At 45.4% G+C, this 23,166-nt stretch overlaps 1 protein-coding gene across 11 annotated transcripts in view; it reads right to left on the reverse strand.

Annotated features, from left to right (window-relative positions):
• The window catches only part of PTPRU (protein tyrosine phosphatase receptor type U), a 95,621-nt gene that overhangs the window by 44,076 nt on the left and 28,379 nt on the right, over positions 1-23,166 (reverse strand). For all 11 annotated transcript variants that reach the window (XM_054439300.2, XM_054439291.2, XM_063657836.1 and 8 more), the window contains 4 exons: positions 6,273-6,581; positions 2,928-3,037; positions 2,393-2,594; positions 1,907-2,009 (listed from right to left, as the gene is read on the reverse strand). In XM_054439300.2, coding sequence (XP_054295275.1) covers positions 1,907-2,009; positions 2,393-2,594; positions 2,928-3,037; positions 6,273-6,581 — 724 coding nt within the window. The remainder of the gene's footprint in view (positions 1-1,906; positions 2,010-2,392; positions 2,595-2,927; positions 3,038-6,272; positions 6,582-23,166) is intronic.

Below are 23,166 nucleotides of genomic sequence, written 5' to 3' on the forward strand. Positions count from 1 at the left end.
CTCTGATCAGCAAATCGGAGCCCTGCTGTTTCAGGATCCTGACTGCCCACTCTGGTTCGTGCTCCCTGGTCCCAGCTGTGTTTCTATTCTATCTCTTTACTAAGTAGGTTTCTGCTATGAGCTCCTCCAAATCCTCTGCAGAACAAAGTGGAGAGTAAATAAGTGAATCCTGACAAATTTAAATATTTCCAGTTACAGTCTCGGTCACGTCTTGGCGTGTGACATCCCATACTGACAGCCTCTGCTCGGGGAAGCAGAAATGCCTTTTCCTTGCTCACCAGATGTTTCTTTGGAGCATCTAAGTTGTGGGGAATCATCCCAGAGTGTTGGACACCAGCCCATGGCTTGTCACTAGCCCATTATAAACACCAGTCCAAGCCCCTTTCAGCCTCCATTACCCCAGGCTAAGGTCAGGCCTCTCCTAGCCCTAAATCCCACCAGGAGGTAATCATTAACATTAGCCATGAACAAAGTGCATCTTAATCTAGAATAATCCCCATTGAGGCTCAGGAAGGTAACGGGACATGCCCAGGGTCATGCAGCCATCTTGCCGCTCCCCTCCCACCAAGCCTGCCCCCACCTAGCCTTGCAATCATCATCCTGAGGGACCCTCACCAATGCTGCTCACAGGATCCCTCAAGAGGACAAGGAAGGAAAGGTTCCCAACCCATCCCAGACTCAGCGGCATAAGGGCCCTGAGGCTCCAGCAACAGGCAAAAGGCCCTGCAGACCCCATGACTTTTTCCTGGGTCTTCCCTGAGGGTCTGGGAACAGCCCAGGGCAGGATTTGCAGTGGCAAATACAGGGAAGACAAAGCAGAAGAGGAGAGGATACAGTGGGGAGTGAGGAGGTGAGGGACTGCCATGGTCACCCGGGCAGCCCACTCTCTTCCTGGGGAACTGACTAGGACCCTCAAACCCCCCCACCTAAAGGCTGTCACCCTCTCCCAGAGCAGGTACCTTCGTGGAAAGAAGGTGTGGACCAGAAGGGCAGGGAGGCTCTATAACTTCTAGAAAAGGTACAGGCACAGCAGATAGACCTGGCTTCCAAATCCCAGCTCCACCACTTACTAGCTGTGTGGCCTTGAGGGCAAGTGATTTAGGCTCTCTGAGTCAGTTTCCTGATATGTAAAATGAAGGTAATAATACCCATGCCACGGGGCTGCCATGAGGATAAATGGCTTCATGCAGATAAAGCCCCTAGCACAGGGTCTGGCTAACAGTACGTGCATACGGTTGCACAAACATCCTCACACTCTCACACAAATGCACACTTATGTCTCCCATACACACCTCTCACACACTCTCACACCACACATCTCATGTCTTTATCACAAAGACACACCCAGGTTCACACCCCACGTACACACACACACACACACACACACACACACACACAGTCTTGTCTCCAGCACCCTCTCCCCAGCAGAGGCAGCCACCACGGCACCAGCAAGCCCAGCTTCCTCTGGGGAGAGGAAGTGGAGAAGCCAAGCTCCTAGCCATTCCAGAGAGAAGGCCCTATCTGGCTGGCTGCCCCAGCATTCTAGAAAGCCCATCTCTGTGCTTCCAGGAAAAGGCTGGGATGATATAAGGCCCCCAGAGTTTCACTTCTCCAAGGTGTCTGAGGAAAGGCCCCCTGGACAGGCCTGGACAGTCCCCTCTCCAGGCTGGACCTATCCAGGGTCCTCCTGACAGTCATCATCTGAGACCCATGGCCTCAGAGGGGAGGGACTGCAGGCTTCTCGCCTGCCGAGCATCACAGAACAATCTCCTCCAGACACTCCGAGCTCTGCGTGGGAGACTGAGGGAGGAAAAGGGTGAGCTGGCCTGGGTTGGGGCTCTGGGTCAGAGTGGGGGCCTCTTCCCTAAGGCCCTGTACTCCCACCCCTCCGTCCCCGCTTTCCCACCTGATGGGCGCACCGCGGCCCTGTGCCGGCCTCAGCAGCACGGTGATGGTGTTCTCAGACTCGCCCAGGGGCGACGGCATGTCGGCATAATCAAAGCTGGGAGCTGGAGAAGGGGACAGGGTCACAAGCTGGAGCTTGGCCACTGGACCAGGAAGACCAGGCTTCCAGCCTCCTTGACCACAGTCCTCAGATCTCCCCTACTTCAACCTTAGCCTCTTTGTTCCTGCTGACATGACCTGAGCTACCCTGGCCCCTGACCTCAGGCACCGGCCCCAACCTCAATCTTCTGATTCCACTGACCACAGTCTCCTGACTCCTCTGACTTCATCCTCCCTGAGCCTGACTTTAACTCCTAAATGGCATATTTATCTCAGCAGGGGCCCTCTGTAACTACCCCCAGGATGCCCCCCATTTCCCTTCTGCCCATGGAACCCTGGGATTCTGGGCCACCTCCAAAGAGGCTGGACCGGGTCAGGTGGGGCTCACCAGAGATGTTAGTGGTTATCTCAGTGAGTGCCGCCTGGCCGAAGCCTTTGCCTGTGCGGGCCCGCACGGAGAATAGGTAGGTGGTGCCTGGGTGCAGGTTGGAGAAGACGTGGTAGGTCTCATTGCGGAGCTTGGAGATGGTACGTCGTGGGCCTGGCACGTTCACTGCCGGGTCTGATGACTCGATGCTCTGGTAGCTGATCTGGGGGCAGGATTGGCAGGCAGGTGGGCACTGGATGGGCAGAGCATCCCTGACCAGCAGCCTCCACCCACCATGTTCCAGGGAAGTGAGAGATAAGGCTAAGCAAAAGAGACTATGGATGCCATCAAGTCAGGCTTCTAGTCATCTTCGCCTCTCCCTCCTGCCTTCAGGACCCTCCTCTAGAATGCACAGAGCACAGACCTGGCCATAGTTGAAGAAACTATGACAATCACATCTGTCCTCCCATGCACCTCCTACCGTAGCAGCAGAGAGAAAGAGGGTCACCTCTCACCTTCGACCAGGGTCCCCAATGTAATAGGGTCCCAAACCCACCTCATACTGAGTGATGAGACCATTGGGCTCCTGGGGCTCCTCCCACTTGAGGAAGATCATGTCCTCCAGTGGAGTGAAGGTCAGGGACTCGGCTGCAATCCCACTGGGCACTGCAAGGGAAAGGCGGCAAGGGCCAGGGGAAAGTGGGCTTTGGTGCCAGACACCTGGGTTTAAATTCCAGCCTTGCCGCTTCCTACCTGGTTCTCATGGACTATTCAGCCTCTCTGCACCTTACTTAACTCAGCTGTGAAGTGGGAATGATATAACCCCTCTCAAGCCAGGACTCAAATGATGTGATGTACATAAAGCCCCAAGGCAAACATCAGCAATTGCATATGGTTCAACCTATTACTAAGTACTCAAAATGGATAGCTGGCATTTTCATTACTGGGTAGGTTGCATTCAGGAGAGAAATACGTTTGAAGGCTCCAATTTTGTTCCAGTTGGGTAGTTTTCAGAAAATATGCACATGGGCCAGAGAAATGAAAACAGCAATTGCATTGCGGTTATCGGGATTATGGGTGGAGATATTTTCCTGTCTAAAAATTTCTAATTACATAAATGACATGTTCAATGTAGAAAATCAAAATGAGCTTAAAGAAAATCAATGGCATCTACAATTGTATCACCCAGAGATACTGTTAACTTTTTAGCATTAACACTTGCAGGCATGGCTTTGTTTTGTTTTCCTTTGTGTACATGTATACTGTAAATGGCAGGCACAGGAGTGTCATTTAGGAAAAGAATGGTCTTTGTTTGGGAAAATACCTTGATAAACCACTACGGGAAAGCTGAAGTCCTAAGGCAGAGAAAAGCAGAAAGTAAGGAAGGAGCTGAATTTTGCATCTAGGCCATTGCTGTGCAGAACAGAAAACTGTGGATGTGCGGCAGCAAGACAAAGCCATAAACCAAGGAGCTTAGGGGTAACTGGGATCTATAGGAACCCAGGGAAAGGCTTCGGACCTGTGATAGCATTCGAGTGTAGCTCTTAAGAATGACAACTGGCTGAGCACGGTGGCTCACGCGTGTAATCCCAGCACCTTCGGGAGGCCGAGGCAGGCGGATCACTTGAGGTCAGGAGTTCGAGACCAGCCTGGCCAACATGGTGAAACCCCCGTCTCTACCAAAAATACAAAAAATTAGCCGGGCGTAGTGGTAGGTGCCTATAATCCCAGTTACTCAACAGGCTGAGGTGGGAGAATCACTGAACCAGGAAGGCAGAGGTTGCACTGAGTTGAGATTGCACCACTGCTCTCCAGCCTGGGCAAGAGAACAAGATTCCATCTCGAAAAAAAAAAAAGAATGACAACTGTGAAGCCAGATGGTCAGGTTAGAAAGCCAGGCTTTCTGTGACCTCTTCTGTAAAATGGGAATAGAAATAAAATGGGAATAGAAATAGTAACCTACCACATAGGGTTGTCATGGATATTAAATGCAGTAATATATTAAAACCATTCGGAATGGTGCTTGACATGTACTAAGGGCTAAATATTAGTTTGACATATGTAGAACACTGCATTCAACAGCAACAGAATACATGTTCTTTTCAAATACACATGGAACATTTACCAAAATTTAACAATATGTTGGGCCACAAAGTAAAGATCAAATTTCACAAGATAAAATTTAGAGTATATACTCTGACTACAGTGGAATTAACCTAGAAATCAATAATAAAAAGACAATTAGAAAAGTCCCAATTGCTGGCCAGGCGCAGTGGCTCATGCCTATAATCTCAGCACTTTGCGGGACCAAGGTGGGCAGATCACCTGAGGTCAGGAGTTCTAGACCAGCCTGGCCAACATGACGAAACCCTGTCTCTACTAAAAATACAAAAATTAGCTAGGCGTGGTGGCGGGCACCTGTAATCCCAGCTACTCAGGAGGCTGAGGCACGAGAATCGCTTGAACCCAGAAGGCGGAGTTTGCAGTGAGCCAAGATTGCGCCACTGCACTCCAGCCTGGGTGACAGAGTGAAACTGTGTCTCAAAAACAAACAAAAAAGAAAAGTCCCAATTGCTTAGAAATTCAGCAACATAATTCTAAATAACTCAAGTCAAAGAAGAAATTATAACAGAAATAACAGTTCAATTGTATAGACAACAAATTGAACTGAATGATAATGAAGATAGGAAATATCAAAATTTGTGGGACACAGCTAAAGCAGGACTTAGAGGAAAATGTGTAGCTTTAAACGCATATATTAGAAATGAAGAAGGGCTCAATATTAATGATCTAAGAAACTTCTATCTCAAAAGGCAAACAAAACAGCAAATCAACTCCAAAGAAAGTATACCAAAGGAAATAAAAAATAGAAAATAAAGAAAATCAAGTAAGCCAACAGTTGGTTCTTTGGAAAGATTAATTTATACAGTCCTCACAAGGGTAAACAAAAAAAAAGAAAACAGAAATTACCAATATCAGAAATGAAAAAGGTGTTATCACTATAGAGCCTACGGGCATTAAATAAATATAATAAAAGAATATTGGCAAATGAAGTGGCTCATGCCTGTAATCCCAGCACTTTTGGAGGCCAAGGTGGGTGGATCACCTGAGCCCAGGAGTTCGAGACCAGCCTGGGCAACATGGCAAAACCCCGTCTCTACAAAAAATACAAAAAAATTAGCCAGGCATGGTAGTGCACGTCTATATTCCCAGCTACTTGGGAGGCTGAGCTTGAGGGATCATTTGGGCCTGGGAGGTCGAGGCTGCAGTGAGCCATAATCGTGACACTGCACTCCCACCTGGACAAAAGTGTGAGTCCCTGCCTCAAAAATAAATAAACTAGCTTGGTGTGGTGGTGCATGCCTGTAGTCCCAGCTCAGGAGGCTGAGGTGGGAGGATCGTTTGAGCCTGGGAGGAGGAGGCTGCAGCGAACTGAGATGGTGCCACTGTACTCCAGCCTGGGCAACAGAGCAAGACTCTGTCTCTAAATAAATAAAAAAAATTATAAACAACTTTATCTCAAGAAATTTGACAATTTAGGTGTAATGAACAAATTCCTTAAAAAATACAGTCCATCTAAACTGATACAAGAATAAAAAAATCTGAATATCCCAATATCTATTTTAAAAACTAAAATTTACTAAAAACCTTGCCACAAAGAAAACTCTATGCCCAAATGGCTTCACTGCTGAATTCTTTCAAACACTTAAGGAAAGAAATTAGACCAATCTAACCCAAAGTCTTCCAGAGAAAAAATAGGAGCTATCACTACTTTGGTGTTATACAGTTGCTTTAATTCTAAGCAAAAAAAAAAAAAATACCCTCAGTAAATTCCAGTCTCAGACATGGCGTATCTGTGGGAGGTACACAGGGCCCTGGGAATTGGGACTGAGACTCTTACCATCCTCATCTGTCTGGAAGGTGACCTCCTTGCCCTCTTTGCGCCCCTCAGGGTTAGTGAGGACAAGCCTCACGTGAACGTTCCGATAGGGCAGCAGGTTCTTGATGGTGTAGCGGCTGACACCTTGCTCTGTCTTCACACACTCTCGGATGGTCTGGTTGTGGCTGCTGCCCAGGGTGTAGTGATAGCACAGCGACACAGTATAGGTGTGGCAACGCGTCACGTTGTAGCCCAGTGGTTCCCATTGCAGGGTCAGCTGGCGGGCCTGGATCTCAGCAAAAGCCAGGCCTTTGGGGGCCCTCATGGGCTCTGGAGAACGCAGGAAGCAGAGAGAAGAAGTTAGAAGAAATGGGAAGAGAAGAGGAAGAAGAACAGGGAGAGAAGGCATCAGTCAGCTGCCTGAAATCATCCCTCCATTGCCTCCAAGAGCTCAGGGGACCCCTAGAACATCAAACAGGGAGTAAAAGTATGTGCTTTGGAGTCAGGAGGACTACATTTGAATCCTGGCTCTGCCACTTGCAGCTGGCAACTGCTGGCTGAATCACTTCACCCCTCTGATCCTTAGATTCCTCAACTACAAAATGAAAAGATAACAGGCCCTGCCTCATAGGATCATTGTAAGGTTTAAGGAAATACGCACAAAGGATACATGACAATGGCTAATATACAATAAGCCCTCCAAAATATTAGCTTTTTTTTTTTTTGACAGAGGCTCACTCTGTCACCCAGGATGGAATGCAACGGCACCATCTAGGCTCACTGCAACCTCTGCCTCCGAAGTTCAAGCAATCCTTCTGGCCTCAGACTCCCAAGTAGCTGGGATTACAGGCGTACACCACCACACCCGGCTAATTTTTGTATTTTTAGTAGAGACAGCGTTTCACCATGTTGGCCAGGCTGGTCTTGAACTCCTGACCTCAAGTGATCCGCCCACCTCAGCCTCCCAAAATGCTTGGGTTACAGGCGTGAGCCACCGCACCCAGCCAATAATTTATTTTTAATAGCACAGTTCACCTCCTAATTCAAGATCACCCTGGACTACAACAGGCCAGTCTGAATCAAACTGTTGATATATTTTTCTTAAGGTATTAATTCCAAACTTGTTCTGAAACAACGTATAGTAATACATATAATATAATAACATACAGAAATCAGGGTAATGAGGGAAATGAGAGCCAAATAGTTAAATAAGGCCAGAGAATGACAAGGAAACAGAAACAGAAACACATGACATTAGGTCCTATGTGGAGGTCTAAAGATAAGGTTGAAATTCAGTGGTGGGTTCCCTGGCCGTCAAGGCAAAAAGGGAAACACAATCTATTATATAATGATAATAATAATAAAGGCAGTTAACAGGTATTGGGGGTTTTGGATAGGCCAGGCATTGTTATTGAGTCTTGAAAATGCTTTATCTCGACCGGGCGCGGTGGCTCATGCCTGTAATCCCAGCACTTTGGGAGGCCGAGGCAGGCAGATCACAAGGTCAGAAGTTCAAGCCCAGCCTAGCCAATATGGTGAAACCTCATCTCTACTAAAAAAAAAAAAAATACAAAAAAATTAGCCGGGCATGGTGGCGCGTGCCTGTGGTCCCAGCTGCTTGGGATGCTGAGGCAGAGGAGTCGCTTGAACCTGGGAGGCAGAGGTTGCGGTGAGCTGAGATTGCACCATTGCACTCTAGCCTGGGCAACAGAGTGAGACTCCGTCTCAAAAAAAAAAAAAAAAATGCTTTATCTCATTTAATCCTTGTAATCTAGTGAGACAAGTGCTATTATTAGCCCTGTCATACAGATATGAAAACAATGGCACAGAGAAATTCAGTAACTTGCCCACAGTCACAGAGATGGTAAGTGGTGAAGCTGGGATCCAAACCTGGTCAGGCTGGCTCCGAAATCCATGCTCTTAACCACCACTCCCCACCTCCCCAATAGGAATTCACTGATGCCTCAGGAGAGAGAGAGCTACCCCAGCAGAAGGGAGGTGCATGTTATGTTTTACGGTTTCTTGATGACTCTATGGACCAGAATGTTATCCCCATCTTATAAATAAAGAAACTGGGAGAGGAACCAAGATGGCCGAATAGGAACAGCTCCGGTCTACAGCTCCCAGCGCGAGCGACGCAGAAGACGGGTGATTTCTGCATTTGCATCTGAGGTACCGTGTTCATCTCACTAAGGAGTGCCAGACAGTGGGCGCAGGTCAGTGGGTGAGTGCACCGTGCGCCAGCCGAAGCAGGGGCGAGGCATTGCCTCACTCGGGAAGCGCAAGGGGTCAGGGAGTTCGCTTTCCAGGGGTGACAGACGGCACCTGGAAAATCGGGCCACTCCCACCCGAATACTGTGCTTTTCTGACGGGCTTAGGAAACGGTGCCCCAGGAGAGTATAGCCCGCACCTGGCTCAGAGGGTCCTACGCCCACGGAGTCTCGCTGATCGCTAGCACAGCAGTCTGAGATCAAACAGCAAGTCAGCAGCGAGGCTGGGGGAGGGGCGCCCGCCATTGCCCAGGCTCGCTTAGGTAAACAAAGCAGCCTGGAAGCTTGAACTGGGTGGAGCCCACCACAGCTCAAGGAGGCCTGCCTGCCTCTGTAGGCTCCACCTCTGGGGGCAGGGCACAGACAAACAAAAAGACAGCAGTAACCTCTGCAGACTTAAATGTCCCTGTCTGACAGCTTTGAGGAGAGCAGTGGTTCTCCCAGCACGCAGCTGGAGATCTGAGAACGGGCTGACTGCCTCCTCAAGTGGGTCCCTGACCCCTGACCCCTGACCCCCGAGCAGCCTAACTGGGAGGCACCCCCCAGCAGGGGCAGACTGACACCTCACACAGCCGGCCAGGTACTCCAACAGACCTGCAGCTGAGGGTCCTGTCTGTTAGAAGGAAAACAGAAAGGACATCCACACCAAAAACCCATCTGTACATCACCATCATCAAAGACCAAAAGTAGATAAAACCACAAAGATGGGGAAAAAACAGAGCAGAAAAACTGGAAACTCTAAAAAGCAGAGTACCTCTCCTCCTCCAAAGGAACGCAGTTCCTCACCAGCAACGGAACAAAGCTGGACGGAGAATGACTTTGATGAGCTGAGAGAAGAAGGCTTCAGACGATCAAATTACTCTGAGCTACGGGAGGATATTCAAACCAAAGGCAAAGAAGTTGAAAACTTTGAAAAAAATTTAGAAGAATGTATAACTAGAATAACCAATACAGAGAAGTGCTTAAAGGAGCTGATGGAGCTGAAAACCAAGGCTCGAGAACTACGTGAAGAATGCAGAAGCCTCAGGAGCCGATGCGATCAAATGGAAGAAAGGGTATCAGCCCTGGAAGATGAAATGAATGAAATGAAGCGAGAAGGGAAGTTTAGAGAAAAAAGAATAAAAAGAAACGAGCAAAGCCTCCAAGAAATGTGGGACTATGTGAAAAGACCAAATCTACGTCTGATTGGTGTACCTGAAAGTGACGGGGAGAATGGAACCAAGTTGGAAAACACTCTGCAGGATATTATCCAGGAGAACTTCCCCAATCTAGCAAGGCAGGCCAACATTCAGATTCAGGAAATACAGAGAACTCCACAAAGATACTCCTCGAGAAGAGCAACTCCAAGACACATAATTGTCAGATTCACCAAAGTTGAAATGAAGGAAAAAATGTTAAGGGCAGCCAGAGAGAAAGGTCGGGTTACCATCAAAGGGAAGCCCATCAGACTAACAGCTGATCTCTCGGCAGAAACTCTATAAGCCAGAAGAGAGTGGGGGCCAATATTCAACATTCTTAAAGAAAAGAATTTTCAACCCAGAATTTCATATCCTGCCAAACTAAGCTTCATAAGTGAAGGAGAAATAAAATACTTTACAGACAAGCAAATGCTGAGAGATTTTGTCACCACCAGGCCTGCCCTAAAAGAGCTCCTGAAGGAAGCGCTTAACATGGAAAGGCACAACCGGTACCAGCCACTGCAAAATCATACTGAAATGTAAAGACCATCGAGACTAGGAAGAGACTGCATCAACTAACGAGCAAAATAACCAGCTAACATCATAATGACAGGATCAGATTCACACATAACAATATTAACTTTAAATGTAAATGGACTAAATGCTCCAATTAAAAGACACAGACTGGCAAATTGGATAAAGACTCAAGACCCATCAGTGTGCTGTATTCAGGAAACCCATCTCACGTGCAGAGACACACATAGGCTCAAAATAAAAGGATGGAGGAAAATCTACCAAGCAAATGGAAAACAAAAAAAGGCAGGGGTTGCAATCCTAGTCTCTGATAAAACAGACTTTAAACCAACAAAGATCAAAAGAGACAAAGAAGGCCATTACATAATGGTAAAGGGATTAATTCAACAAGAAGAGCTAACTATCCTAAATATATATGCACCCAATACAGGAGCACCCAGATTCATAAAGCAAGTCCTGAGTGACCTACAAAGAGACTTAGACTCCCACACATTAATAATGGGAGACTTTAACACCCCACTGTCAACATTAGACAGATCAACGAAAGAGAAAATCAACAAGGATACCCAGGAATTGAACTCAGCTCTGCACCAAGCAGACCTAATAGACATCTACAGAACTCTCCACCCCAAATCAACAGAATATACATTTTTTTCAGCACCACACCGCACCTATTCCAAAATTGACCATATACTTGGAAGTAAAGCTCTCCTTAATAAATGTAAAAGAACAGAAATTATAACAAACTATCTCTCAGATCACAGTGCAATCAAGCTAGAACTCAGGATTAAGAATCTCACTCAAAACTGCTCAACTACATGGAAACTGAACAACCTGCTCCTGAATGACTACTGGGTACATAACGAAATGAAGGCAGAAATAAAGATGTTCTTTGAAACCAACGAGAACCAAGACACAACATACCAGAATCTCTGGGATGCATTCAAAGCAGTGTGTAGAGGGAAATTTATAGCACTAAATGCCCACAAGAGAAAGCAGGAAAGATCCAAAATTGACACCCTAACATCACAATTAAAAGAACTAGAAAAGCAAGAGCAAACACATTCAAAAGCTAGCAGAAGGCAAGAAATAACTAAAATCAGAGCAGAACTGAAGGAAATAGAGACACCAAAAACCCTTCAAAAAATCAATGAATCCAGGAGCTGGTTTTTTGAAAGGATCAACAAAATTGATAGACCGCTAGCAAGATTAATAAAGAAAAAAAGAGAGAATAATCAAATAGATGCAATAAAAAATGATAAAGGGGATATCACCACCAATCCCACAGAAATACAAACTACCATCAGAGAATATTACAAACACCTCTATGCAAATAAACTAGAAAATCTAGAAGAAATGGATAAATTCCTCAACACATACACCCTCCCAAGACTAAACCAGGAAGAAGTTGAATCTCTGAATAGACCAATAACAGGAGCTGAAATTGTGGCAATAATCAATAGCTTACCAACCAAAAAAAGTCCAGGACCAGATGGGTTCACAGCCGAATTCTACCAGAGGTACAAGGAGGAGCTGGTACCATTCCTTCTGAAACTATTCCAATCAATAGAAAAAGAGGGAATCCTCCCTAACTCATTTTATGAGGCCAGCATCATCCTGATACCAAAGCCTGGCAGAGACACAACAAAAAAAGAGAATTTTAGACTGATATCCTTGATGAACATTGATGCAAAAATCCTCAATAAAATACTGGCAAACCAAATCCAGCAGCACATCAAAAAGCTTATCCACCATGATCAAGTGGGCTTCATCCCTGGGATGCAAGGCTGGTTCAATATATGCAAATCAATAAATGTAATCCAGCATATAAACAGAACCAAAGTCAAAAACCACATGATTATCTCAATAGATGCAGAAAAGGCCTTTGACAAAATTCAACAACCTTCATGCTAAAAACTCTCAATAAATTAGGTATTGATGGGTCATATCTCAAAATAATAAGAGCTATTTATGACAAACCCACAGCCAATATCATACTGAATGGGCAAAAACTGGAAGCATTCCCTTTAAAAACTGGCAAAAGACAGGGATGCCCTCTCTCACCACTTCTATTCAACATAGTGTTGGAAGTTCTGGCCAGGGCAATTAGGCAAGAGAAGGAAATCAAGGGTATTCAATTAGGAAAAGAGGAAGTCAAATTGTCCCTGTTTGCAGATGACATGATAGTATATCTAGAAAACCCCATTGTCTCAGCCCAAAATCTCCTTCAGCTGATAAGCAACTTCAGCAAAGTCTCAGGATACAAAATCAATGTACAAAAATCACAAGCATTCTTATACATCAATAACAGACAAACAGAGAGCCAAATCATGAGTGAACTCCCATTCACAATTGCTTCAAAGAGAATAAAATACCTAGGAATCCAACTTACAAGGGATGTGAAGGACCTCTTCAAGGAGAACTACAAACCACTGCTCAAGGAAATAAAAGAGGATACAAACAAATGGAAGAACATTCCATGCTCATGGGTAGGAAGAATCAATATCATGAAAATGCCCATCCTTCCCAAGGTAATTTACAGATTCAATGCCATCCCCATCAAGTTACCAATGACTTTCTTCACAGAATTGGAAAAAACTACTTTAAAGTTCATATGGAACCAAAAAAGAGCCCGCATCGCCAAGTCAATCCTAAGCCAAAAGAACAAAGCTGGAGGCATCACGTTACCTGACTTCAAACTGTACTACAAGGCTACAGTAACCAAAACAGCATGGTACTGGTCCAAAACAGAGATATAGATCAATGGAACAGAACAGAGCCGTCAGAAATAATGCCACATATCTACAACTATCTGATCTTTGACAAACCTGACAAAAACAAGAAATGGGGAAAGGATTCCCTATTTAATAAATGGTGCTGGGAAAACTGGCTAGCCATATGTAGAAAGCTGAAACTGGATCCCTTCCTTACACCTTATACAAAAATCAATTCAAGATGGATTAAAGACTTAAATGTTAGACCTAAAACCATAAAAACCCTAGAAGAAAACCTAGGCATTACCATTCAGGACATAGGCATGGGCAAGGACTTCATGTCTAAAACACCAAAAGCAATGGCAACAAAAGCCAAAATTGACAAATGGGATCTAATTAAACTAAAGAGCTTCTGCACAGCAAAGGAAACTACCATCAGAGTTAACAGGCAACCTACAAAATGGGAGAAAATTTTCGCAACCTACTCATCTGACAAAGGGCTAATATCCAGAATCTACAATGAACTCCAACAAATTTACAAGAAAAAAAACAAACAACCCCATTAAAAAGTGGGCGAAGGACATGAACAGACACTTCTCAAAAGAAGACATTTATGCAGCCAAAAAACACATGAAAAAATGCTCACCATCACTGGCCATCAGAGAAATGCAAATCAAAACCACAATGAGATACCATCTCACACCAGTTAGAATGGCAATCATTAAAAAGTCAGGAAACAACAGGTGCTGGAGAGGATGTGGAGAAATAGGAACACTTTTACACTGTTGGTGGGACTGTAAACTAGTTCAACCCTTGTGGAAGTCAGTGTGGCGATTCCTCAGGGATCTAGAACTAGAAATTCCATTTGACCCAGCCATCCCATTACTGGGTATATACCCAAAGGAGTATAAATCATGCTGCTATAAAGACACATGCACATGTATGTTTATTGCGGCATTATTCACAATAGCAAAGACTTGGAACCAACCCAAATGTCCAACAATGATAGACTGGATTAAGAAAATGTGGCGCATATACACCATGGAATACTATGCAGCCATAAAAAATGATGAGTTCACGTCCTTTGTAGGGACATGGATGAAATTGGAAATCATCATTCTCAGTAAACTATCGCAAGAACAAAAAACCAAACACTGCATCTTCTCACTCATAGGTGGGAACTGAACAATGAGAACACATGGACACAGGAAGGGGAACATCACACTTCGGGGACTGTTGTGGGGTGGGGGGAGGGGGGAGGGATAGCATTGGGAGATATACCTAATGCTAGATGACGAGTTGGTGGGTGCAGCGCACCAGCATGGCATATGTATACATATGTAACTTACCTGCACGTTGCGCACATGTACCATAGAGCCTAAAGTATAATAATAATAATAATAATAATAATAAAAAGAAAAAAAAAAGAAAGAAATTGATAATAGAGAAAAAAAAAAAAAAAGAAACTGGGCTGGGCACAGTGGCTCATGCCTGTAATCCCAACACTTTGGGAGGCCAAGACAGGAGGATCGCTGGAGCCCAGGAGTTTGAGACCAGCCTGAGCAACACAACAAGACACCATCTCTACAAAAAGTTGACCAGGCGTGGTGGCTCACACCTGTTAATCCCAGCACTTTGGAAAGCCAAGGCAGGTGGATCACCTGAGGTCAGGAGTTTGAGACCAGCCTGGCCAACATGGAGAAGACCCATCTCTACTAAAAACACAAAAATTAGCCAGGCATGGTGGCATATGCCTGTGGTTCCAGCTACTCAGGGGGCTGAAGCAGGAGTATTGCTTAAACCTGGGAGGTTGAGGCTGCAGTGAGCCATGATCGCACCACTGCACTCCAGCCTGGGCGACACAGTAAGACGCTGTCTCAAAAAAAAAAAAAAAAAAAAGAAAAGTCAAGGCTTCTGAAGCAAAGGCAAGATGGAGCCCAGGACTCAGCCCTTAGTCCTGCATCTGCACTGACCAGCTGTGTGATCTTGGGCAAATCTCTGGGCCTCAATTTCTGGATCAGTAGAATGAGGGAAGACACCAAGACTGCGTCAAATGATCCTTTTCTCTCTTGTACTCTGATTCCATTACTGTCAAGTTCTGTGAGCTCCTGCAAAGTGTCCCCAGCTAGAGGGACCTCAGCATCCCTTAATGAACAGGTGAGAAAGCACTGCTATACAACCTCTTAAGAAGATTAAGTACAACCCCTAGGAGCATTTTTTTTTCTTTTTTTTTGAGACAAGGTCTTGCTCTGTCATCCAAGCTGGAGTGCAGTGGCAGGATCACGGCTCACTGCAGCCTTGATCTCCCCGGCTCAAGTGATCCTCCTGCCTCAGTCCCCCAAGTAGCTGGCACTACAGGTGCATACCACCAAGCCCAGCTAATTTCTGTATTTTTTGCAGAGATGGGGTCTTGCTGTGTTGCCCAGGCTCATCTCAAACTCCTGGGCTCAACTGATCCTCCTGCCTCTGCCTCCCAAAGTACTGGGATTACAGGCTTCAGCCACCGCACCCAGCCCCTAGTGGCATTTTTTATGTGATTAATTTGTTCAGAATTCCCCTTATGAAGAAGATGCAAAGGAAAACATTCGCCCAGGCTGCTCCTATCTTGGGAGTGCACCAGTAACACAGTCTTCAACACTGGCCCCAAGTACAGCACAATACAAGTTTCTGTTTCCACCCAGAAGGTTTCCTTTCTTCCCTGGAACGTAGGCAAGCAGCATGTCTCCAGTTATATATGGAGCCATCGAAGAGAGATTTCAGCACTCACTAGGAACAAAGCCTGCCTCCTGACTGGCTCCCTTCTCCCCACAAGCAGGGCCCACCCAAATCCCATCCCATATGGACACTGAGGGGCTGGCTGCCACTGCTCCCTGTATCCTGGGTACTGTGGGCTGCAAGCCCATTCACCACACTTGGGTTTTCTCTCCCATTCCTGGCCCATAGAGATTTTTCTAATTTTTTTAATGTAGTTTTGTTTTAAGCCATCATTCTTCTATGTTTGTGCCAGAGGGGGCAGATCTGGGGTGTGCTCACTCGCCATCTTTCCCAGAGGTCCTCACGTTATTCTCCAATTCTCTGGCTGTGGTCCTGGCTGCCCTGTGTGCACTGTCCTGGGAGTCTACAAGAGCCGAGGTACCACTGCTTTATTTGCACTGCTGGGAGTGGCTCCCTGTTCCCTGCAGCTCAGCTCACACCATCCCCACCCCCTGGAATGCAGCCCTGCATTCCTTTCCAGCCTCTAGGGCTTGGCAGAAGCATTCTGCTTCCTAGTCCTCCTGCGGCATTTACAGAAGGGCAGGAGAAGTTCCATGTAAACGGGGGACATATGCTGGGTGAAGACCACGGCAAACAGGACAGTAGTGTCCCATCCAAAAGGGGCAGCTACTGCTCACCTCTAGATGACTGCTGCCATGCAGGACTACAGGTTCAGAGTTGCCAGATCCTCCCATTTTTCAAGAGGAGCCAGAAATTCCAATTTGTATGTGAAATCTCCAGATTTTTAAATACTGGCAACCTACTCAAGCTTCTTAAAATCACCTTACAGGGCCCAAGATAGCAACTTTGGAGGATGAAACTCCCAACTTCAGACTTAGGCATCTCATTCTTTGACAACTGTGCCACCTCCCATCCACCCAGGTAGACTGAAAGCTCTTTGAAAAGAAGGTCCACTTCTCTTTTTTCTTCCTGCCTACCCTGATCATATCTGGACAGATCCAGGGAGCTCAAATAGTTTGTTGACTACAGACTGACATGTTGATTGAGGGGTTTGAATCCATGAGTTTCTCCATGTTTCTAAAAACCATCTGGCACCCAGATACACCCTCTTCAACTGTCAACACACACTGACAAAACAGAACTTGGGGACCCCAAAGCCTCATCCCTCTAAATTACACAGGGCTACAGGTCACTCCGAGATCAGAAGTCAAAATGCACATTAAAACAATGAGGATAACATTTAACAGCTGTTGAATTAGGCCACCATGTGTTGACTTTAGTAAGGCTAAACAAGATGCAATAACCCTGAAATGTTCAACTTTTTCTCATGGGAGGAGCTTTGGACTGGGATCTGGTACACCCAACTTCACATCCTAACTCCACCCCTTGTTAGTTCTTTTTGTCTTTGTTTGTTGTGTTTGTTTTTTTTGAGATAGAGTCTCACTGTCACCCAGGCTGGAGTGCCGTGCTCCTATCATTGGCTCACTGCAGTCTCAATCCTCCCACCTCACCTTCCTGAGCAGCTGGGACCACAGGCACATGCCACCATGCCCCTGGTTAATTTTTTTTGTATTTTTTGTAGAGACGGGGTTTCACCATGTTGTCCCAGGCTGGTCTCAAACTCCTGAGCTCAAGTGATCCACCTGCCTCAGCCTCCCAAAGTTCTGGGATTACAGGCCTGAGCCACTGCACCTGGCCATAGTTCTGTGGCTTCAGGCAAGTTACTTAACCCCCTTGAATGTCAGGTTCCTCCACTAAAAAATGGAGATTATGGCTGGGTGCAGTAGCTCACGCCTGTAATCTCGGCATTTTGGGAAGCCAAGGCAGGATCGCTTAAGCTCAGGGGTTCGAGACCAGCATGGGCAACATAGTAGTGAGACCTCATCTCTACAAAAATATAAAAATTATCCAGGCATGGTGGTACGCGCCTGTAGTCCCAGCTACTCGGGAGGCTGAGGTGGGTGGATAGCTTGAGCCCAGGAGGTAAAGGAAGCGGTGAGCCAAGATCATGCCACTGCACTCCAGCCTGGGTGACAGAGTGAGACTCTGTCAAAAAAGAAACAAAAACAAACAAATGGAGATTATGCTGCCTACTTTAAAGAGCAAGTGTGAGAGTTACATGAGATAATATGAGTCAAATTGCCCAGCCTACAGTCATTACCAGCCTACAGTCATTACCAGTCTATAGTAATTAATAAACATGTGTGCATTAACATGAGATGCCAGTAGCAGTATAAATTAGCACAACCATTTTTTAAAGCAATATATTTAAAAGCCCTTTCTTCACCCACTCCTGACTCTTTATCCTAAAGAAATAACTCGGGGTGGGGGGAGAAGGGAAGAACTATAAGCGCTAAGTTTCTCAATATAGTATTATTTATCATTATAGAAGTCTGGAGGCAAACAGTCCAGCCAAATGGGGACATTCAATGGACTTCTAGAGTCAATAAACATAATTATAAACAACATAACACACGTAACAACACCAAGCAAATGAAGCAGCATACGGAATGCTTTCTACATCCCAATGCAAGGGTGTAAAAATGTCTACTGCAGGCATATAGGCAGAGATGTGAAGAAGTCAGAAAAATTAAAACAGCTGTTGGGCTAGGATGATGAGCTTCGGAGTGCTTATTTTTAAAAACGCCTTCGCCTGATGCTATATTATTGTTTTTACAGTAAATAATATAGTGTGAGGGGAGTTTCATGGGGATGGAGGAGATGACAACACAGCTGGCCAACAGCAAAACAACTGCCGGCCAACGCGCCTAAGCAGGGAGGGGCCACGATGTCAACAAAGAGAAGCGTGTAATTCAGAAGGGCAGGGGGCCGTATTTGCACCCTGTCTGCCAGGCCCCTGCCCCAGCTTCCGTCCTGGCCAGCCTATGAAAAGTGTTTCGCAGTGCCCAGCACAAAGTGGGCATTCAGCCCATGATGGTTGCAGCAGCTGCTGCTGCTGCTGCTGTTAAAAACACTGGATTAGGCTGGATGCACTGGCTCCTGTCTGTAATCCCAGCACTTTGGGAGGCTGAAACAGGAGGATCCCTTGAAGCCAGGAGTTTAAGATCAGCCTGGGCAACACAGTGAGACCCTGTCTCTACAAAAAAAAAAAAAATAAATATATATATATATATATATATATATATATATATATATATATATATATATGTATATAAATTAGCTGGGCATGGTGGTGCAAGCCTGTAGCCCCAGCTGCTTAGGAGGCTGAAGCAAGAGGATCACTTGAGCCCAGGAGTTCAAGGCTGCATGCAGTAAGCTATGATCATGCCACTGCACTCCAGCCCAGGTGACAGGGTGAGACCCTGTCTCTAAAAACAAAATAAAATAAAAAACTAAAACAAAACACTGGATGAGAAATCAAGAGATTCAAATTTTGATTCTAGCTCTGCCATGGACTCACTGTGTAGATTTGTACAAGTGGCTAAATTTCTAAATCTGAGTTTATTCATCTGTAAAATGGGAATAATCAACAGCCATCATCATGAAACCTGGGTTCTTGACCCACTGTCTGATCACAGCCAAGTCTCTTCCCCTCTCTGGGTTTCAGCTTCCCCATCTGTACACTAAGGGGAGTGCAATAGAGATCCTCTACGGAACCCTGTGCTATGATTCCTTTTATCCTAAGTGGCAAACCAGAACTGCCTTTGAAAGATTAAAAATACCATCATTTACTGGGTGCTTACTGTGTGTTAAGTGCTATACTTCACATGCATTTAATGCATTTCCCTGCAATTGTCTGCATTTAACCCAAAACACTGGAGGCTCCAAGGTTCAGGCTTTACAACTCCTCTTTCTTCCATCTACATTTATTCCCTAAAAATCTAAGGACTAAATCGGGGATTCTCAACCTCAGCACTATGAACGTTTTAGACTAGATAATTCTTTCTTATGTGGCTGTCTGTGCATTGTAGGGTGTTTAGCAGCTTCCCTGGCCTCTATCCCTTTATATGCCAGTAACACTCCATTGCCGCCATCCAGTTGTGACAACCGTTATGTCCTAAGTCACTGCCAAATGTCTCCTAGGAGACAAAATTGCCCCTAGTTGAGAACCATTAGCGTAAAAGATCTCATCCAACCTCAGGGCTTTAGATGCCATCTATACCATCTCCACGCTGATGACTTTCAAATTTATATCTGCAGCCCAAACCTCTTCCCTGAACTCCACACTCATGTATCCATCTGCTGATGAATATCTCCACTTGAATGTCTAACAGGGATCTCAAAGTCAACATTTCCAACACAGAACTCCTGATCTATGACACCACGTCAAATCAGCTCCCACCACAGTCTGCTCCTTCACAGACAGCTCCATCGTTCCTGCTGCTCTAGCAAAACACCTTGGAGCCATCCTTGACTTCTATTTCCCTTTCTCTCATCCCATATTCAATCCATCAGCAAATGCAGTTAGCTCTGCCTTCAAAATAAACCCAGAATCTGACCACTTCTCCCCACCAGCACCACTTCCACTTGGCTCCCAGCCATCACCACCTCTTAAGCAGATCATTGCAGTAGCCTCCTCCCTGGTCTCTGTGGCACCTTTGCCCTCCTGGAGAACATTCTCCACAAAAGGGCCACAGTGATCCTTTTAAACAAAAGTAGATGATGCTCACTCCTGCTCTCTAAACTCTTCAATGGCTCCCCAGCTCTCTGTGTACAACGGCTCTAAGTCCCACATCTGCAGCTCAACTTCAGCCTCTTCTCCTGCCATCTCCCACTCAGTCACTAACACAGTGACACTGGTCTCCTGGATGCCCCTTGCATGTGCCAAGCATTCTCCAGCCTCCAGGCCTTTGTGCTGGCTGCTCAGTCGGGCTGGTGCTTGCTTCCCCCAGCAAGCCCCCAGCTCTCTGCACGGCTCAGTCCCTCACCTCCTTCAGATCTCTGCTCAAATGTCAACTTCCCTTGAGACTTTTAAAAATAACCCTCCAGGCCCCACTCCCTGCTTTTATCACCGTCTGACAGGCCATAAAGTCCTCCCTCGGTATATGCCAGGGATTGTTTCTAGGACCCCTACATATAACCGAATTCACACATATTCAAGTCCCATAGTTGGCCCTTCATATACGCAGGCCCTAAAAACACTGGAGTTTTTTGTATTGTTGGTTTGTTTGTCTCTAGATAAGATCTTGCTCTGTCATCGAGGCTGGAGTGCAGTGTGAAATCTTAGCTCACTGCAGCCTTGATCTCCTGGGCTCCAGCAATCCTCCTGCCTCAGCCTCCTGTATAGCTGCGACTACAGGCACATGCCACCACATTCAGCTAATTATTGTTGCTGTTGTGTTGTAGAGACAGGGTTTTGCTATGTTGTCCAGGCTGGTCTCAAACTCCTTCCCTCAAGCATTCCTCCCATCTTAGCCTCCCAAAGCACTGGGATAAAAGGTATAACCCACCATGCCCAGCCCGCAAATACCGCATTTTTGATGCACGTGTGAGTGAAAAAAAAATCTCTGTAAGTGGACCTGCCCAATTCAAACCTGTGATGTTCAAAGGTCAACTGTATACTTCACTTGTTTACTCATCTATTATCTATCTCCTCTTGCCAAAATGTGAGTTCCATGAAGAACTCACATGTTGGTGGCCTTTGTCTGTCTTGGTTATAGTCATATATCCCTAACAACCACAATAGCACCTCGCACGTAATAGGCACTCAATAAGCATTTGTTGAATAAATCTTCAAACTAACCCTATATGGTAAATGCTATTATTCCCATTTTGTAAAACAGGGGGACTGAAGCTCAGAATGGTTAAGTAACCAGACCCAGACCCCTTCGCTAGAAAGCAATTCCCACTGGAACACTCTGATCCACCACTCAAGGGTCTCCCAAAGTGTGACATTAAACCAGATTTTAGACCTAGCACCCAAGGAGTTCCCAAAGTGTGGCTTTAAACTGGATTTTAGATAATTCACAGATCAGCTTTTTAAAACACTTAGGAATATTGATTAGCAACAAGTAACATTGACCTAAACCTCACACTTTACCCAAAATAGATCATGAACTTAAATGTAAAATGTAAAACTATAACACTTTCAGAAAAAAAACAGGAGGCCAGGCGCGGTGGCTCCTGCCTGTAATCCCAGCACTTTGGGAGGCCGGATCACCTGAGGTCAGGAGTTCGAGACCAGCCTGACCAACCACCTCTACTAAAAATACAAAATTAGCCAGGCATGGTGGTATATGCCTGTAATCCCAGCTACTCAGGAGGCTGAAGCAGGAGAATCGCTTGAACCCGGGAGGTGGAGATTGTGGTAAGCTGAGATCATGCCATTGCACTCCAGCCTGGGCAACAAGAGTGAAACTCCATATCAAAAAAAAAAAAAAAAAAAAAACCCAGGAGAAAACCTTTGGGAGACAGGGATAGGCAAGGAGTTCTTAGACTTGATACCAAAACCACAATTCATAAAAGGGAAATTTTATAAATTGAACCTCATCAAAATTGAAAATAGTTCTGTGAAAGTCCATATAAAGAGGGTGAAAGGACAAGCTACTGGGAGGAAATATTTACAAACTCCACATTTAACAAAGGACTGGTACCTAGAATGTACAAAAAACTCTTAACACTTAACAACAACAACAACAAAAAAAGAATAATCCAATTAGAAAATGTTCAAAGACATGAACAGATGATGCACCAAAGAGGATGCACAGATGGCAAACAGCACACGAAAAGATGTTTGTCCAGGCGCCGTGGCTCATGTTTGTAACCCCAGCATTTTGGGAGGCTGAGGCGGGCAGAACACTTGAGGTCAGGAGTTCAAGACCAGCCTAGCCAACATGCCAAAACCCCATCTGTCCTAAAAATACAAAAATTAGCCAGCCGTGGTGGTGTGTGCCTGTAATCCCAGCTACTTGGGAGGCTGAGGCACAAGAATTGCTTGTACCTGGGAGGTGGAGGTTGCAGTGAGCTGAGATCATGCTGCTGCACTCCAGCCTGGGCAACAGAGTGAGATTCCATCTCAAAAAAAAAAAAAGAAAAGAAAAGATGTTCGACATCACTAGATGCTGAAGAAATGCAAATTAAGACCATGATGGGATATCACTACACAACTCTCAGGAAGTCCAAAATAAAAAATAGTGACAACACTAAATGCTGGCAAGGATGCAGAAAACTGGATCACTCATACGTTGTTGGTGAGAATATAAAACAACACAGGCAGTTGTTTTATATTCTCTGGCAGTTTCTGATAAAACTAAACATGCAATCACCATATGACTCATTGATTGTACTCTTGAGCATTTATCTCAGAAAAATGAATAGTTACGTTCATGCAAAAACCTCTGTATGAATGCTCACAGAAGCTTTACTTGTAATAATGAAAAAGTGGAACCAGCCCAGATGTCATTCAACAGGTGAATGGTTAAACAAACTGGCATTTCCACCGCATGGAATAAAAAGTAATAAAAAGCAATAAAAAGTAATAAACTACTGATATACACAACTTGGATGAAGGAAACTATGCTGAATGAAAGAAACCAATTCCACT

The sequence above is a fragment of the Pongo pygmaeus genome, chromosome 1 (genome assembly GCF_028885625.2).
Source record: "Pongo pygmaeus isolate AG05252 chromosome 1, NHGRI_mPonPyg2-v2.0_pri, whole genome shotgun sequence".
In the NCBI taxonomy this organism is placed as follows: Eukaryota; Metazoa; Chordata; class Mammalia; order Primates; family Hominidae; genus Pongo; species Pongo pygmaeus.